This window comes from Ambystoma mexicanum, chromosome 8 (genome assembly GCF_040938575.1).
Source record: "Ambystoma mexicanum isolate Mex_15411 chromosome 8, UKY_AmexF1_1, whole genome shotgun sequence".
Lineage (NCBI taxonomy): Eukaryota > Metazoa > Chordata > Amphibia > Caudata > Ambystomatidae > Ambystoma > Ambystoma mexicanum.
In genome coordinates this window covers 1,490,344,456-1,490,362,897 of record NC_090929.1, presented here as the reverse complement: position 1 = coordinate 1,490,362,897, position 18,442 = coordinate 1,490,344,456, and the positions used below count along the sequence as shown (strand labels likewise).

Genomic DNA, 18,442 nt, shown 5'->3' with positions numbered 1-18,442 from the left:
TTATTGCCCGACCACTGTCGAAGCAGTGTGTATGGCCTGTGAAAACACATTTTATCAGTTACTTTAGGCGAAAGTATTGTTAGCTCACTGTGAAAACAGGTGGCAGCAGGGAGAGGAAGGGCAGGATGGAGGCTGTTATAATGGAAGAGGAGGAAAGAAGTGAAGATATATGAGAAAGAGTGGGAAGGAGCAAAAGAGGGCGCGTGAGAGAGCAAAAGAGGGCGCGTGAGAGAGCAAAAGGGGGCGCGTGAGAGAGCAAAAGGGGGCGCGTGAGAGAGCAAAAGGGGGCGCGTGAGAGAGCAAAAGGGGGCGCGTGAGAAAGCAAGCAAAAGAGGGCTCGTGAGAAAGCAAGCAAAAGAGGGCTCGTGAGAAAGCAAGCAAAAGAGGGCTCGTGAGAAAGCAAGCAAAAGAGGGCTCGTGAGAAAGCAAGCAAAAGAGGGCTCGTGAGAAAGCAAGCAAAAGAGGGCTCGTGAGAAAGCAAGCAAAAGAGCGCATGAGAGCAAGCAAAAGAGCGCGTGAAAGGGAAGAAGTAAGGGAAGGAAAAAGGGTGGCTGAGAAAGAGCACAAGAGAGAGCGAGAGAGCGAGAGAGAGAGAGATAGATATTGAGGGGAACTTTTGCACCAAGGTTTGTTGCATATTGTATGCATAAGCCAGTGTTGAAAGATTCACAAACCAAGGCAAGCTATATAAGCCTGAACCTATGTAGTCATACCTATTGCATTGAACACATTTTAGTTGCAACACACAAATAAGTTAATTATTTGCTACTTGGTTTGACACACATTATGTTTGTAACGCAATGAAAGTAGAAGCTTACAGGTCTGCTTTTTGCGTTGAAAAGCAACAGTGATATTTTACAAGAAATTCATGCCATGGCCTGCACTTCTAAACAACTTATATGTTCTTTTTAAACTTCTCTGCAGCTATGTCCACCAAGCACTCCACATATTTAACTGAATTTTGTTATACAAACTGAATGGTTCACAGAAATAAAATGAGGGCCCTTTTGTCACAAACGAGGCACAGCATTTTTGCAAAGCGATGCATCGTTAATTCAATGTGCTTCTGTTATTTTAATACCGCACTCTAATTTTCACAACATGAGTGCAGTGCTTTATTTCATGTTATATTAGTCAAATTTGTAGCGCGGATATTCGCCTAGAAAGACATCTTCGTGCAAGGATACAACATAACAAGGTAAACAACCACCAGAACTAAAATAGAGCCGTTTTAAGGAGACAACGGAATTGAAGATGGTCGCAAGTGCGTCTTAAGCTCACGGGAAAGGCGTTCCAGAGTTTACCTGCTGCTACAGAGAAGGCCCGACCACTAACTCTGCTCAGATGAAATTTGGGAACTGTAACCAAACAGTAATTTCAGATTGGAGGGCCCTACCAGGAACATATGGCACAAACTTATACTGGAGAACAACAGCCGTGATCTCATAGTAGGCCCGGTGGACAAGACAATGAGATTTAAACAGTATTCTGTTTTCCACATGAAGCTAATTAAGTGATCTCAGAACCCGACTGATAAGGGAACCATACGGGGTAGCCGTGGCTACCCTAGCTGCTAGGTTTTGAAGTCGTAAACGACAAGTAAGACCTTTTGGTTGAGCTAAATTCAGTGCATTGCAATAATAATACAACTACAGGGTGGCGGTGAGTGGGCAGAAAAGGCAAAACTCTAGGAAGCACTTTCAGTACAAAGTGGCCATAGAAAGAGATGACGATAAATAGACAATTTTAACGACCATTACTGTAACAAGAGACTCACCCAGTGAAGAGGGCCAAAGGAAGAGGACCAAGATTCAGAGGCAAGCACAGAAGAAGAAATGCCCATCACCAGGACCTCTGTCTTATCATTTAGTTTCAGCCAACTGTTGCCCATCCAACCTCTCACGGCCGCAAGGCAGCCACACAAGCGGCTGACACCTTAGTCCGGTTGAGATCTAACTGCACCAGGATCTGTGTGTCATCCGCGTAAGACTAGCACATAAAGCCGTAAGAGCGGATGAGCTCAAAAAGAGGCTGAACATAGATGTTAAACAGCATCGGGGATAGGGCTGCTCCCTGGTGAACAACACAGGAAAGAGGAGCAACTGGAGACAAAAAGGGGGGCAAGGACAGTGATTGCCGCCTACTCATCAGGAACGATGTAAAGCAGGCCAGCACAGTACCCGAGAGGCCGGCGGAGACCAGGCGGTCGAGGAGGATGGAGTGGTCCACAGTGCCAAAGGCTGTTGACAGGTCTAACAATATTAGGGCCCCGACAATGCCTCCATCGACCAGCCTGGCTAGATCGTGTACCACCGAAACCAAGACACTCTTGGTACCGCTACCTGGCCGAAAACATGACTGGAAGGGATCCAACAAAAAGGAAGACTCAAGAAAAGGAGAGACCACAGCTTTGAGGAGTTTCATAAAGAAAGGAAATAAGGAAATAGGACAGAAATTAGACACATCAGTTTCATCCAGTGGTGGCTTTTTTTTTTAATCAAATGGATCACAATGGCCTGTTTGAGTGGCTCAGGAATACAGCCCGACTGGCAAGAAATTGACCAAAAGTATCAGCTCCGGCAACATGTTCTTAAGGACCTTAAGTGGAACTGGATCAGAAGGAGCTGGTGATTTAAGTTTGCCAGCCGCTAGGAGAAGAATATCATTACAGAAAACAGGGAAATTAGACCAGCTAGCTACAGAACGTTGCCTCGGCAGGTCGACTATCTGAGCAGGAGCAGTCTGTTCAAGGAAGATACTATGACAGATCGCTTCAATCGTAGTACAAAGAAAATGTGGCCATAACATCACAGCGTAGCTGGGAAGGAGCTGTAGTGAGTAAAAAACGAGTCATGGAAGATAAAGATTTTACCACGGCAAAGTTCTTTGGAACAGTTGAGAGTGGTCATGACCTTATGAGTAAAAAAGTTCAGTTTAGCCAGTCAAATCGTTATGTAAGAGAGGCATGGTATCAAAGCAAGACAGACATAAGTGATCACAGTTCAAGGGTGTTTATTAAACTGTATAATGGGTGAGATAAATGTCTAATCGAAACCTAAATTTAAGATGGGAGCAAGCTACGACCATCAATAACAATACTGTTCGTGTGGAGTCTAGTCAAATAAAAAGGGCCTATGCTAAGAAACCTATTGCCAATCCTTATCGCTATGTTACAAAATAGTGTGGGAAAGTATTCATAAGAAAGTAAAGAAGTGGTCCCAAAATGATAAATCAGGATATCATGGCCGAGAGTCTCCCTTCGCCACGTTTTTTAGCACGGGACAAGGCATGACTTGAGCACAGCACACTCCTGGTGCTCCGGTACAAGTTTACAGTTCCTTTACACAATATCAGGACCTTCTGTGGCCAAGTCTCTTTTACCCAAAGTCTCTTGCCTCAGAAGGCCTGATGGATGATAAACGACAAACAAAAGGTTCCTTTGGTTACCCTTCAAGTTGGGCGATTACTCTCCGCCCTTGGATCCCCCTCAGCCGGGCTCGGATCCTTCTTTCAACAATAGCCTCCATCAGTCGGGCTCAAATCAACAATTCACTGTGGACATCCCTCAGTCGGGTTCACATTTGCCAGTTTAACACAGTTCACTTCACTTCCACAAAGCGGGATTCATTTCCCTTAGCCTTTCTCCTGGCATCCCTCCGTTGGGTTCACATAGCCATTCTAACACAGTTCATGATTTGATCCTCTCATCAGAAAAGCGGGGTTCCCTTCGCCTAGCTTTCTTTCGGCATTCCTCCGTCAGGTTCACACTTGTCACAGCTCACAAGAAAGTCACTCTAGACCTACCTAAGCCTAGGTCTCAGCCCCAGTCAGGCTTTACACAATTCTATTAATACAATGTTCTCAGGTGTGTCACTGGTCACCGCAATTAGTAACCATCCCTCAGTCAGGTTCACATTTGCCACAAAGACAGTTCACTTGGCGACCACAATGTGTCAAAGACTTTCAACTGTACAAGGGCTTTTGCTTGACCCTCACATGACCACTTTGACACTTTATGCCGGCCTCCCGTAGGCCTCTTGGTCTTTGTAGTTTTTCAATCACAGTTTATACAAGGTTGCCGCTTGCAACCTTGGGCTCAGCACAGTTCGGTCTACTATCAATTCTCGCTGACCCGCTGGCTGTTCTGAACTTGTTGGATTATCTTGCCTCTGGAGTCAAGGACAGTACCACAGCAGCAAGCTCTTCTCCCTACCCTGGCTATCAGTGCAGGAGGGCCCAGTGCACCGTTGACTTCTGTCACACCATACGCCAGCTGTATCTCCCGGTCTTATAATTACCTTTCCATAGGCTTTGCAGGTCTGGGTGGAAAAGGGCAATTCCCTCCTTGTCGTCTTTTCCGATCTCACCGCCTTTCTCCTCATTTTGAATTGCCGTCCTGGAATAGCTGCTTCCTCGTTTATCTGGCCTTGTTCAATGTGTACTTTTGTGCTTTATCTTTTATCCCTGTGGGGAAGACAAAGGACAGTCAGGTGTGTAAAAACTCTGCCTGATCCTTGTGTTGGCACATGACAGGTAAACGGGCCTGGTGTGAGTCTGTTTGTTACAGTGTGAGAAAGTTTGTGTCGGAAAAGGGGGTGAGGGGGATAGAGTTTTTAAATATCCTGCTGAGCAGGATGGGGAAAAGGTATCATAAGAAATTATATCCCTCGTCCTAGGGGGTTTGGTAAGCTCGGAAGGGTGAGTTTGGTATAGTTTGTGAGATGAATAGGGGGAATTGTGGGAACGGTAATGTTTTGTCAAAGTAGTCGGAGCTCGGGAAATAATCAGAGGGACGTGGAGAAGAATTACTAGGAGTTACAGGAAGACAGGGATTCTAGAAGATGTAGTTTACAGGGTTTGAGTTCCTAATAGGTGAATCAGATGCAGAGGGGATGTTGGATTTGGGTAAGGGAGAATCAGTGGGTGGAAGGGAGGTAGATTTGGAACAGCCTACAAAAGCTTCAGGGACTTCGTCCTCCTCGCCTTCTTCCCCGGTATGATACTGCGTCTCGCCTGGGGGATCCCCCCCCAGCATAACCCCAGGATCCCCAACCCAGGTGATCCTCACTCGCTCGTCCACTCCCAGAGTTGGGATCTGAGAGCGCCAGCCCTTCCCTGGCCACCTGAATAAGGGATTATCGAGGTCTACTTGGGAGAATACCCTCCGATTTCTCACAGTCGTGTGGTGTTTTCTAGGAAGAGCGGTATAAATTAGTTTTTCCACTGAAGCCATAATAGACACACCACTTCCGTTCTACTTGCCGTAGCTCTAGTCTAACAAGCAAGTTCTTCTGAAACCCACGGCTGAGAGGGATGCTTACATGCTCGAAAATACTTAAATGGAGCAAGATTATTAGCAGCATGAGAAATGCGTGAGTTAAGACATTAAAATCAATAGGAATGTCAGTGGGACAGATACATTTAAGCACAGAAGTCATCAGGGCTAAATCCACAGACAACCAGTCCCTTGGTACGGTAGCAGAATGCATATTCTACAAGCTGGAAGCCCTGGCTAACAAGAATGACACAAGATAATGATCGGACCAAAGAACATGATGAACAGGTAAAACTGAAATATTAGGATCTGATGTGAATAACAGATCCAAAATACCACCTTGCTGATGAGTAGGTTCAACAACCAGCTGTGTAAGGCCAAGGTCAAGAAAAGTATCGAAAAAGAGTTGCAGTGACGATGCATGCAGAAGATTGAATGTAATATTCAGATCACCAGTAACTATGAAGTTATGGTGTTTGACCTGAAGCAAAGCAGCAACCTCCAAGAAAGGCTGCAAAAAACAGTATTAGGACCAGGGGCACCATAGGTAATGAGAAAATAAAAAGAATGAGAAGCATATCCCGCCAAAACTGCATGAAAAGCCACCATTGCTAAACTTATGAACTAATGGCAATCGGGAAAAATTCAAGGAAGATTAAAAAATGTGTGCAATTCTTCCATCGGTGAAACACATTCATATCCTTTGTGCTAGTGGCACACTGAGCTCATTGTGATAGGGGTTTGGGCATAGCACATGAAGACCTTTTGGCCAGTTTAAGTCGGCCCATCAAAGCATTGTGGGTGGAAGAGAGGAATCCAAATCAGTAGATTTCAAATGCTTTATCTGTATTTAATCCACGGCTTTCGAAGGTTTTAGGTAACTGCCCTTAAAAGCCATGGATTTTGGATTGTTTTTTTATTTATTTTTTAAGCCCTTTCCATTTTATGGGTTTACAGGGTTTTTAGTATGGCCTTACCTGGCTACTGGGAGAATACATTTAAGTTTTACTGTGCCCCATTTTTAGATGTCTACACAAATTGCTGTTGGTTGCTTTAAATTTGGAGGAGTAGGAGAAGATTACAATGGAAAGACTATATTCAATTAGGTTATTGCTAATATTGAGGACTGAGTACTGTATGACTGAAATATTTTTAATGCCTGCATCAGATCAACAAAAGAATAAATATACATAAAAGTTAAACAAAAAGTGAGCATTCTTCTATTTCAGAGTATAAATAAGTACAACATTACAAGTTGTAATCTCTCATCTGACCCCCTCTAATCCATCTACCACTCCCCTATCCGTACACTCTGCCTCCTTGACCCTTGCGACTCTATTTCCTCCTAACTCTCTCAACTTGGCTGGCTTTATGTCCCGAATGAAGATCAGGATCAAATCTTTGTAGGGTTGATTCCGATCATTCAGCCCTTCAGGTCTGAGGAGTTCATTATTGGAGGAGATTTTAAATTGTGTGATAAACCCGCAGATGGATAAGACCTTGCAGCCTCCTCAGTTGTTCCCTGCAACTTTACATCCATCACAAGGCTCTTGAGGGAGGTGGATGTAATAGAATCCTGGCGATCCCATCACCAGGATTATACGTTTTACTCGGCAATGCATACATAAGTCCTTTTCAAAAATAGACATGTTTCTTACTGCTCCGACCCTTGTTCCGCACACCACGGCCATTCAAACAGAAGCTGCTCACCTAACGGATCATGCGCCGATCACCAACACATTGGAGGGGTTAAGCCCTGCTCCCGTGAGGCGAGTCCATTGGCATTTGAATAGTGAAGCCCTAAGGGACCAAGTGATTAGGAGGGAAATGGCCAGGGTGTTTAGTAACTTCTTTAAGAAAAACGATTTGGGAGACATGGACATAGGCAGGGCTGAAGTTGCATACACGCGGGTAGACCAAGTACCCCCACTTTTTTCACAGGGCAGCTTGATATGCTCATTTCTGGTGACGCCACATTCAGTTGTTATGTTAATGAGTCCCACCCCCACGTATCTTTTGGGAACTGACCCCTGGGCTTAGGATTAGTGTGCGATGCGGGGAAAGCAGTGTTTTTACAGGGGAATTGATTGGGAAAATGCTGGCTCTATGCCGTGAGAAAGCCCCTATTGGAGAGACTCTTGAAGGGGAACTGAAAACTAGAGTGGGAGCCCATAAACAGAGGGATCTGTGAAGTCACACAGGGAACTTCGTATAGTGAAGGCCAACCTGGAGGCCTTGTAGGTGGGTTCGGCAGCACAATCCAAACAATACTATTATTCCAAGGGAGACAAGGCTAATAAGCTACTGGTAGCAAAACAGAAGCAGGCACAATTGGCACATCCGATAAAAGCATTACAGGGCCCCATGGACAATATCCAGAACAGGGAACAAAATAAGCTTGAAATTGTGGAGGACTTCTATGGGAAGTGATTTGTGAAAGTTGATTGTTCTCTCGACCCACCCAGGACTGCACTGAATCTTTACGGCCTCCCTCACATTTCAGAAGCAGATAGGGACTGTTTAGAAGGTCTGATAATAGCCTAAGAAACCAACAGGGTCATTCACCAGCTTCAAAACAACAAGGCCCCTGGCCCTGATGGATTTCTCACATAATTTTAACAAAACATTCTGGCCACTGTTGATCCCTAATTTGGTGAACATTTTTAACTCTCTTCAACTGATAGGTAAAGTCACAGCCTCTATGGCAGGGTATAGAACGTCCATAATCCTGAAGCCGGGTAAGGACCAGTTGGATTGTGGATCCTATAGGCCCGTTGCATTGCTCAACTGTGATGCAAAAATCTATACTAAGATAGTGGCCAATAGGATCTCCAGTCTTATGCCTACATTTTTTGACAGTGACCAAAGAGGGTTCATATTGGGGAGATCCACTTTTGACAACATAAGAAGGGTGATCAATCTGACTGGAGTGAGTAGCCACATGGGCTAGGAGGCGATTGCTCTATTTGCTAGATGCGAACAAGACCTTTGATAGCTTGCTATGGCCATCTATGGAAAGGGTGCTAGAGGCGTACGGGTTTGGTACAGCGTTTACTAACATGATTTTGGCCACCTTTCATGCCCCTGCTACTAGGATAAAAGTAAATGACAGCTATATAAACCCCATTGTAATCAAACATGGCAGGAGGCAGGGTTGTCCCCTCTCCCCTTTATTCTTTGCCTTAGCAATGGAGCACCTTGCACAACAGATTAGGTAGAGTGATCAGGTTGAAGGAATTGCCACGCATATCTGCACAAAATAGAATTATATGCAGATGATATGCTTCTGCGCCATACCAAAGCAAGGGATCCTTACCCAATGCTATAGCGATCATAGAAGAATTTGGGAGACACGCTGGCTTTTCTATTAATTATGCCATATGCACAGGGATGAATATTTCAGCATCAGAACAAAACCATGGCAGAGCTGGTTGCGACGACCCTACTCTCTTAAGCGCCCAACAAGTTGAACTACTTGGGGTGGCATTAAGTCCAAAACATGACAACTTATACAAAGCAAATTTCCCGGTTCTTTTTAAAGACTGTGTTCAGGATCTTCAACAATGGGAACATCAGCAGATCTCCTGATTCGGAAGGGTCGCAGTGGTAAAAATGTCAATTGTCCCCAGTCTCCTATATGCCTTCCATTTTTTACCAGTAAAGATACCCTTGGGCCACATTGCTCAATTACAGGGAGGTGTCCTGCGATTTATATGCGAGGGGGAACCTCGCACGTTAACAGACCAACTCTCTTATGCTCACTGTGGCAGGGTGGTTTCAGCATCCCATTGTTGAAATGATACCTGGTGGGAGCCCAAATGGAAAGCTTTTTGATTGGGGCGCTGCAAGTTCGAAAAAACGGATGCATTTTCAAAAAGGAGAGGACGACCATTCCATAGGATGACTTGCCATTCCCCCTCCACACCCTCTCCACCCCCCCCACAGCCAGGAGAAGGGTGGTCCATTATTGTGCACCACAAAAGCTTCCCTTTATTATTGGGAAATGTGAAAACGACCAGTAAAGATCCGGGTGGTGTGGGGCCCAGTCCCGATCTTGTCAAACCCTGAATTTAGCCCAGGTATGATGAAAGGCGCTTTTAGTGCTTCGGAATCTCAAGGGAGACATTTATACAAACTCATAACCCCTTACATTTGAAGAATGTAAAGTTAAACGTTAATTAGGGGAGAAAGAACGGTTTCACTACCTACAAATTCATCACTGGATCTCTAATGGGGATATAAGGGAAAGGGGCACAAGGGAACCGAGGGGCCTAGAATTAACCTTCTTGGAAGAAGCATCTAAAAGGTCGTGCATCTAAATGTTAGAGACTCCTAGATCCGACAGAGGAGATGGACACCTTACCATACATGTAAAAATGGCTTGAGGACTTGGGAGTGGAACTCCAACCCACTTCATGGGCTCATATTTGGGAAAGGGCACACAAAGCTTCTCGTTGCACAAGTCTTAAGGAATGTGCATACAAAATTCTTTGCCTTTGGTACCAGTCATCGACTAGACTCCATGGTATTAATGCAGGTATCCCAGACTCCTGCTGGAGGGGATGCGGGGAAAGAGGCACGGTAGGGCATCTATGGTGGAAATGTAAAGTCTCACAGATTTATTTGGAAAGAAATTTGTTCATACAATAAAGATCTCACTGGGGTGGCACTGCCATGGGATCCAAAGGTGGTGATACTGGGTGGCATGGATGAGGAGGGGTTTGTTTGTTTGTTTGTTTATTTATAATGCGCACCAGACCCGGAGGTAACAGGGCGCAGCAGAGAAGTATATGCAAAGCTTACAGGGTTACAAGTAGTTCACAGTATAAACACATATGTACAGGTAAGATTTCTTACAGTCATAGAATAGGTGAAAAGGAAGTGTAAAGGTTCAGTTTATATACAGTTCATAACTATACAGTACAGTTCCAATAAATGATTAATAGATAGAGGGCGTCAAGGAGGTGATGTGTAATATATGAGCAGGACTACCTAATCAATAGTCAAATTGAGATGGGTGATGTAACTCTTTCTAAAGTGTAAGTAAGGTTGGTCAGCTCTAAGCTCATGAGGCAGGGAGTTCCAGAGCTTGGCAACCTTCACCAGGAAACTGTTGCCGCCAATCTTAGTTAGCCTAAATCTTGGTACCACAAGGAAATTAGTATTACCAGTTGTAGTAGGCCTACTAGAGGTTCTTCTTGTCATTTTGTCTATAAGGTAACTAGGTGCAGCATTATTTAGAGCTTTGTGAGCCAAAGAGGCCATTTTTAACTGTATTTTATTATGGGTGGAGAACCATTTGTATTGAAGTCTGGTTGAGGCAATGTGGAGTCTTTTGTTCATGCCTAGTGCAGCTCTTAGAGCTTTATTTTGCAGAATTTTATCCCTGGATGATTGATTTGTTGGCACCACTGTCGAGGGCATTGTAGTAGTGTAACCTGGAGAGAATTAATGTTCTGGCTAGGGTAATGCAACTTTCATTAGAAAGAAAGGGCTTGCCGGCTCTAATAAGCTTGCATGTGTAGGCAGTGGTCGAGGCTAAGGATTTGACTTGTTTATCGAAAGCCATGGTAGAGTCGAGGTAGAAACCAAGAGTTTTTACCACCTTGGAAACCTTGATGATATTTCCGTCAATGGTAAATGAGGAGTATTTATGACCTAATTTGTTAATCTTAGACTGAGTACCCAGAATTATCAACTTGGTCTTTTCATTCAGGCAGACCGTGTGTGCCCATCCATGCCTGAATGATAAGGTATGCCTTATTCACAAACGCTGAGTCCTCACCATGATCCCCAGAAAGCAGGAGGAGAATCTGTGTATACCCCATGGGAGGGTCGAGAGTGAGGGTTATTACCAAACTACTCCTGGCGACCAGAAGGCCCCTTTGTGGCTCAGTAGTGGGTGAGAATCTGGTTGCTAGTAGCTATGGAGAATAATACAGCTAATTTGAATGGCACCTTTACAGCTTTTTGCCAGGCATGGCCCCTGGTTATTGACTTCTAAACGGACTACGAGCATCTAACCCACAAACCCCAGATGTTTTCAGAACTTTGACCTGTTGTGAACTGGACATTGGCAGATGTTTAGTTCTCAGCTGCGACAGCGTTTTATTTTTTTTTCCCCTTCCATTTGTTATTGTTTTAACAATTTATTTGCTGTTTAATACATATTATTGGCCTTTTTGATTGGATATGAAAGATGCTAAATAAAGCTGGTTAAAACAAAATAATTAACCACGCTATGGCCCCTATTCTAAAACCCAAAGGTTCAAAGAAAACATACAACGATTAGGATGTCTCAAAACAAAGTCCCTAGCTTAAAATCCTAAACTAGTCTACTACTTTGCTAGAAAAACGAACACACAAGGGTGTAATGGGTTTAAAACAACTAAAAAGATGAATGACTACTTCTTATCCAGGTTTAGTCCCACTCTGGTTCCCTGGATAGGAAGTTCTTTAGGTGACAGTATAATGATTAAGTGCTCCTAACGTAGTTCCAAAGAAAGTCTTACTTGGAATATTCAAGTCTATCTGGCAACTTCGGGGTGCCATTTCCACTTGTTTACCCCACTCTGGAGTGTTTCTTTTCCACCATAGGGCTTCACACCATCTTGCTCACTCTGGGTATTTCTCTTGTTTCTCCATTGTATTCCTATTTGTGCGTCTTCACTCTCTCTTCCCCTCTCCTCTCCAAGGGTCTCTTGACTCTTGTTCCACTCTCTTGGGGTATTTTCACCCTCGTCCCCTCTCTTGGTGCATCTCCACTCTGAGCAAGTGCCTCCTTTGAAATGGGCTCACCCCTTCTCGCCTCTTCACCTCCAGGAGTCCTCAGACAGCCCACAGTCCATCCTTCACTGGGGAACCTAAGGTTGTCTAGTCCCTTCCATAGGGTAGCACAAGCTGCCTTTCTTCCAGTTCCCCCGAGCTCCTGGATCAGAATGGTGAAGCCTCTTCTCCCCCCTCTGGGTTCAGCTGGGCTCTCCGAGGTTTCCCTCTTCAGCACAGCAGGGCAGCCACAAGGCACAAGGCAGCCTTCTTTCCGCTGCTTCAGGCTCCTTCTCCACTGTGTTCCCCAAACCAACAAGACAGGTAACCAGTCCCAGGCTTAGACACCTTGCCACTGAACTGACCCTCATTTTATACAGTCCTTTCTCCACTAGCCAACAACTGACTGGCTGAACGGTCAGTTTCCCCATTGGTAGAAGTAGTGCTTACACATAGGCCTATAACGGTAGTTCATCCCCTATTGGTCAGTTTGAATATCAGTCGAGTCAATTAAGAGTTTCAATTAACCTTCCTATATAAGAGCTTTTCTCCAGTTTATCTGGTTTGCTCCTCCTGGGTAGGTGTCAGGTATGGCTCTCTGTGTTCCTCTTGCTCTGTCAAATAAGCTTTTCTTTTGTTTCACCATGTCTTTGTGGATTTAACCTGGGACTCTTTACATGGGAGGTAACAATTCTACCACTGTGCTATTTCAGCTATGCTGCTACTCAGTTGTGAGGGATGCTGAAGCCTTTTACCTGCAGCTGTTAAGTGTGTTTCTCTCTCCATACTGATATCTCCCTGTATGTTGGCAGCTTGACCAGCTGCTCATCTTGTCCACAGTGGTCAGCCAGGCCGCCGACAGCCACGGACTTCGCTGGCACAGGCAGTTGGAGATATTCTATTTGTGTGAATAGAGGAAAAACCTTGATTAATCACACAGTACATACAAAAAAAACAAGGGTGGTGGTAAAGCTCACCTGAAGGAAACACTCACTTCAGAAAACACTCACATCACCCAAACAAGTTGTGCACCACTGCTTTCCCCGACCCTTGACTCCTCCGTAGAAACCCTGTCAATATAATAGGACCTCATGAAGGTATGCACCAATCTCCAAGTGCCAGCCCAGCAAATATCCATATGCCAGGATGGACACCAAGAATCTATCGTTTTCGACCTATGATCCAGTTGAACAACAAGGTCAATGCAATGAATTCTGAGCAGTCTTACGGGGGTTCACTACTTGTGCGAGAACATCCTTGAGCTCCCCCCGCAACCCCTGATGAAATAACGTGGTTCTCTTCTTCACTGGCCATTCTGCTTCAACTACGAGTCTATTGAACATGGCTATGTATGTTAATAGGTCTTGATTCCCTTGGTGTAGGGACAGAAGTTCGTTGTCTGCCCATGAGTATGACGGGCGAACAGCTTTTCCATCTCCTGCTGAAAGCCCCTGAAGTCATGTAGCAATGGATCGTCTTGGGCCACAAAGGGTACAGACCAGTCCGCGGCGCTACCACTCAGGTAGGATAGCACAAAAGCGACCTGTGATTGGTCATTCGGAAAGGCCCCTGGTCTACAAAGGAAGTGCAGGCGGCACTGGTTCATGAACGTTGCAAACATCTTGGGATCCCCCGTAAATCGTTCGGGCGGGGCCAAGGGAACTGCCCCAGGAAGGGTCATCTGAACGGGATTGGCTGATGGTGCTGGCATCGAGGGCACGCTTCCCGGCAATGGTGCATGCCCTGCTTGTGACTGGAGAAGTTGCCGGCTTAAATCATCAGTGCCTTCTTTGGCTACTATCAGCTCTCTCCTCAGGGTGTTGGCCTCCTGCCTGGCTGCATGTACTTCGGAACGTAGCTGCCCCAACATGTGGGCTAACTGGTCGGTTTCTGACGTTTCCATGACGGCCAGGTGGATTTTGATGTGAGGCGTTGTGTTTTGTAACGCTCACCTGGTATCCACGGGGACGTCACTCAGCCTGTTCTGACCTCTTACGACCTGGAACCCTTCCCTGGAGTCTACTGGAGACTGGGCCTGAAACACAGGATTGGTAGAGTTTAACCCCCTATTGTCTCTGTGTGCTTGAACCCCTTCTTCCCCAGGGTCCAACCCTTCCCTTTGATCCACAGCTCACCTTGTTTTCTTGGAAAGTGTGCTCTCTGTCCTGCTTTCAGCGCAGGAGCGCGTTGATTGATGCGGGCTCGTTGCTACCTAGTTACTTCACTGGCAAGAGTCCGACAGGTGAGTATAATGAGTCTTTTGAACAGTTCTCTAACTTCCTTCCTTTCCTTCCTTGGATGATGGCCGGCGTCTCGGGATGGCGACGTGCTGCTGAGATGAGTAGCGCTGAAGGTGAGTGAGAGCGCGATGCGCGATGCGACCCTTTCGTATTTGTATTGAACTGAGTTATTTTTCTGTGTCTTTTAGGTGCCGCGACGTTTTCAGCGTGGATGCCGGTTATGAAGAAGGAATGCGGTGAGTAAGCGCGGTATGTGGCGCCTCTAGATGTTTCCACGCTAACCTGAAGTGTCTTTTCCCTCTTGCAGATGGACGAGAAGTTCCGGAGACAGAGTTCCCCTAGAGCGGCTGCGATTCAGGTAAGCGTTTGAAGCTCAAACAGTCTTTAAAAATAAGCGAAGATTTGCTGAATGCTTACTAATGCCTTTTTCCTGTTCTTTTCCCTTTTCCTTAGGAAGCGGCGTGCCGGGATGGGAATGACACCGCCAAAGATGCCCGCAGAACAGAAGAAGCGATGAATGATGGGCAGAAGCGCCGCAAGGTAAGGCTGTTCCTAACAGTGTTCTTGTTCTTGTAGGAGCTGAGCGCAGAAGAAAGATGCAGGCCTACTGAAGACCGATCCGAACACGGTGAGTGTCACGCTGCAGGTGCAGAAAACACAAAGCATGTTTCTCAGCCTGGGCGTGGCTTAAATAGTCTCTGGGTATCCCAGGTGTCTCTGGGCTGAACCACACCTAAAAGACTAGACTGCACATGCAGTTCAGGAAACCGAAATATGTGGGGGCATCCATCTTGTCCCCATCAATGCACTCAAGTCCAATCCCCAATGTTATCCTATGGGAGTGAGTGAGTCTGGTGCCACAAGCGCCAAGTCCGACTCCAAGTGGGTCTTTGGAGGGATGGAGAGGCCCTTGAGGGCTATGAAGGTGATCGTGGCCTGGCTCCAGCCTGACATCTTGGAGGGCTGGTTACATGAGGGGCAGGAATCATGACAGCGGGAGTCCCCTTGTGTGAGGCTGGGGAGGTGAGCTGCCTCTGAATACCCTCCCTAGGGGTAGAGGCAAGCGTGACCTCACCGGGAGAGACTCCCCCGGTGGGGACAAGGACCTGTGAGGAACTCCCTAAAGAGTCTTTTAACTTTACCTCTTTAACCATATCTTTAGAGGATAAATTCCATTTAACCGAGACTACTTACAAACTGGCTGTCGAGCCAGAGTCGAGGTGGTAGACGTGCAGCGCCCCGTCAACTGGAGGGAGAGAGGAGCAGCAAGCGATGGCATGGCCACAGAGAGTCAGTGTTGTACTGGAGGTCCTAATTATCACGCCGAGACTGCTACATGGCTCGAAGTACACAATAAAATGCTACCTGGGATACCGAAAAGCCATCTGGAAGGAAGTTACAGAGAATGAGAGGTTGGAAGAGGAAAAGGGCTTGGGCTAGCGAAAGAGAAAGGCCAAGCCAAACGAAGCTGGAACCTGGTGACGTTATCCCTGACAGAATCAGGTAAAGCAGTAAATAGGAGACGGAAAATCTTTTATGAACATTCAGACTCATCCCAGTCAATATACTAGTGTGAAGAAGCGAAGTGAAAAACTCATATGATGTAAGGGTGTTGAAAAAAGAAAGCTGACACAATGGTGGCATGCCGGTGGTTATAGACTCATTTTCAGTGCCAAAAACCTATCTATCCCCATCTCTATGAGTGGTTTCCCTGCCGCAAAACTAATACTAAAGGGTTGGTCAGAATGTCCGTCAAAATAAACCCCACTGTCCTGTGTTACAATCTACTTCTATCCCTCACACTATAACTAAAGTATAAACATACAGAAAGTGCCTTCTTCAGGAGAATGGCTCCCATCTCCTGTTGCATGGATAGCGTCCAAAAGAATGTTCTCTTGCAATAAGAATGTCATGGGTAATGCCTACCTTTCCCCTGGCCTTCAGGTTTCACACATCCCTTTTCCAAGGTTTGTCTCCAGGAGAGACTCCCTTCTCCTGGTGTAGCTCTACAGTTTTAAATAGAGCCAGGGAGAATGACTCCTTTCCCTTGACGTCTCTAGCTCAACTCCCAGTTCAGGATCAGGAGAACGCCTTTCTTCTTACGTCATTGCTTGGCACAGTTCACAATATGGCCAGGGGGAATAGCTCCCTTCCCCTAGCATATTTAACACATCGCCTTGCTTGCTCAGTTTCTTCTCAGTATTTGGTCTCAGGTCCCAGACCCTTCCTTTGATGGTCAGTGGTTCTTTCCTTCCCGCTGTGATGAGGACGATTTCCTTCAACCCTCTCAGTATCTGCTTTCGGGTCCCAAACTCTTCTCTGGTGGTCAGTGGTCCTCCTTTCTTTATTTGATTACTTATAAAGCACCTTAGACTGTAGGCAAACAGGCGATACAACACTTCGAACAGCCTCCCTGGCTCTCTCAAACTTGAGCAGGACCACCTCCGGTGCCATAAGCAACTCAAGAGCTTCCTTTTCGCTTCCGCTTTCTCTCTCCCTGTTCCTTGCTGATGTCCCGAACTGCTCCACAAACTAGTCACCTGGCCACCCACTGAACTTCGGGACCAGGCTCCTGCATGTCCAGTTGCCCTTGCACTGCCTCCGGGCCTCCCAAGCACTTATGGGTCTGTATCTGCAACCCTACAGTCCCCTGACTCTCTGCACTTACGAGCCACTTACCGGCAGCACCTATGAGCTACCTGCACTCCTCCCCCATAGCACTTGTCCCCGTCCCTTTCCGCCGTACTTGCGCGATCTGAATGACAAGGCCTAGTAAGATCGTTGTTTTGTCCTCCCTCTGTCCTCCCTTCCTTCCTTCCTTCCTTCCTCTTCTTGTCATGCCTAGAAACCCTTGTGTAAAGGCACATTATAAATGACTTATATCATAACCAAACACGTAAATGACGAAACAGACATGATAAAAACAAAACAACATCTACCAACAGCAGTAAAATAAAAAGACAGATAAAACCAAAAGCTGCTAAAAGCAGCATAAAACCCAAGGGACAAGCAAATGAAATAGAGAAAAAAAGCCCCAAGAAGAATAAGATCAATAAAAAACCAAGCAAATGTACAAGAGATGTCTCTAATCGTAACTCTATGGGCAGACTATTCCACAGTTGCAGGGCCAAATAATTGAAAGCAGGCTTACCGATTCCTTCAACCTTAACTTGAGGTACGGATAGCAAGTTACATTGACTTGATCTTAAGGATTGTGCATTCTTTTTACAAAAGTCTCCGTTTGAGGTACATGGGATTGTTACCAAACATACATTTATGAACAATAGAAAGCAGCCTGAATTTAACATTTTATTTTACTGTAACCAGTGCAGGGCCTGTCCAGCATTAGTAACATGTGCCCCGCGTTTCAGATGGGCCACAGTCCTCACTGTATTATTCTGTACAATTTGTAGCTTATCTAGGTTGTACTGAGAGCTGCCAAACAAACTACAACAGTAGTCTATTCGAGCACCAATGATGGCTCGGGGTAGGGTAGCACAATTTTCCTCTGAGAAAAGAGGCAGAATCCTGCCTAACAACCTTTGATAGTATGCCGAGAAAGAGGAAATAAAATGAACATGATTGTTCACTGAAAGAGTTGAATCTAAATAAACCCCTGCATTTTCACCTTAGAGAGCACATCAATAGGGCAGCGGCAATAGAGAAACTCTTTCATGCTGCAGGCAGTTTGTCCAACGTTTGCCACGTCCCTAACAGGAGAAGTTTTGTTTTTGTTCCATTCAGTGCCAGCCCCCACTTTGACAAGGAAGATTTCCACTAATACTTTCAGTGACTGCTTTCAGGTCCCGGATCCTTCTCTGGTTATATTCAATAGCGGGCTACCCACTACTGATGCTAGAGGGAGCTTTGTGAACCAGCCTCCCTTCTATCCCTATGTACCCTCCAGGTCCCCCGTACCTCCTGTTACCTTGTGGAGGATCATGGTATGTCGCTGGGATTTCCTGGGACCGTGGGTCTTCTCTCCAGCTCTGCTGGTTCACTGCCGTTGCTTCGTCGGCTGAGAGGTACTTCTCTCGTCTGTTTCCGTGACTCCACTCTCCGGCTTGGTCTTCTGCCCGGGTTCAGTCCTGCAGGAGCTGTGGAGAACTCCCACAGCACTTCACTGCGTCCTCTTCCCTCCGGTCCTTCTGAAGCACTTGAA

General features: G+C 45.9%; 1 protein-coding gene across 3 annotated transcripts in view; it reads right to left on the bottom strand.

The window, feature by feature from the left end:
* Nucleotides 1-18,442, bottom strand: part of MFSD13A (major facilitator superfamily domain containing 13A) — a 508,579-nt gene that overhangs the window by 403,681 nt on the left and 86,456 nt on the right. The window contains exon 2 of one of the 3 annotated variants that reach the window (XM_069611672.1): nt 4,299-4,464. The exons of the other annotated variants lie outside the window; for them this stretch is intronic. Coding sequence (XP_069467773.1) covers nt 4,299-4,382 — 84 coding nt within the window. The 5' untranslated portion in view covers nt 4,383-4,464. The remainder of the gene's footprint in view (nt 1-4,298; nt 4,465-18,442) is intronic. 3 annotated transcript variants of the gene reach the window in all.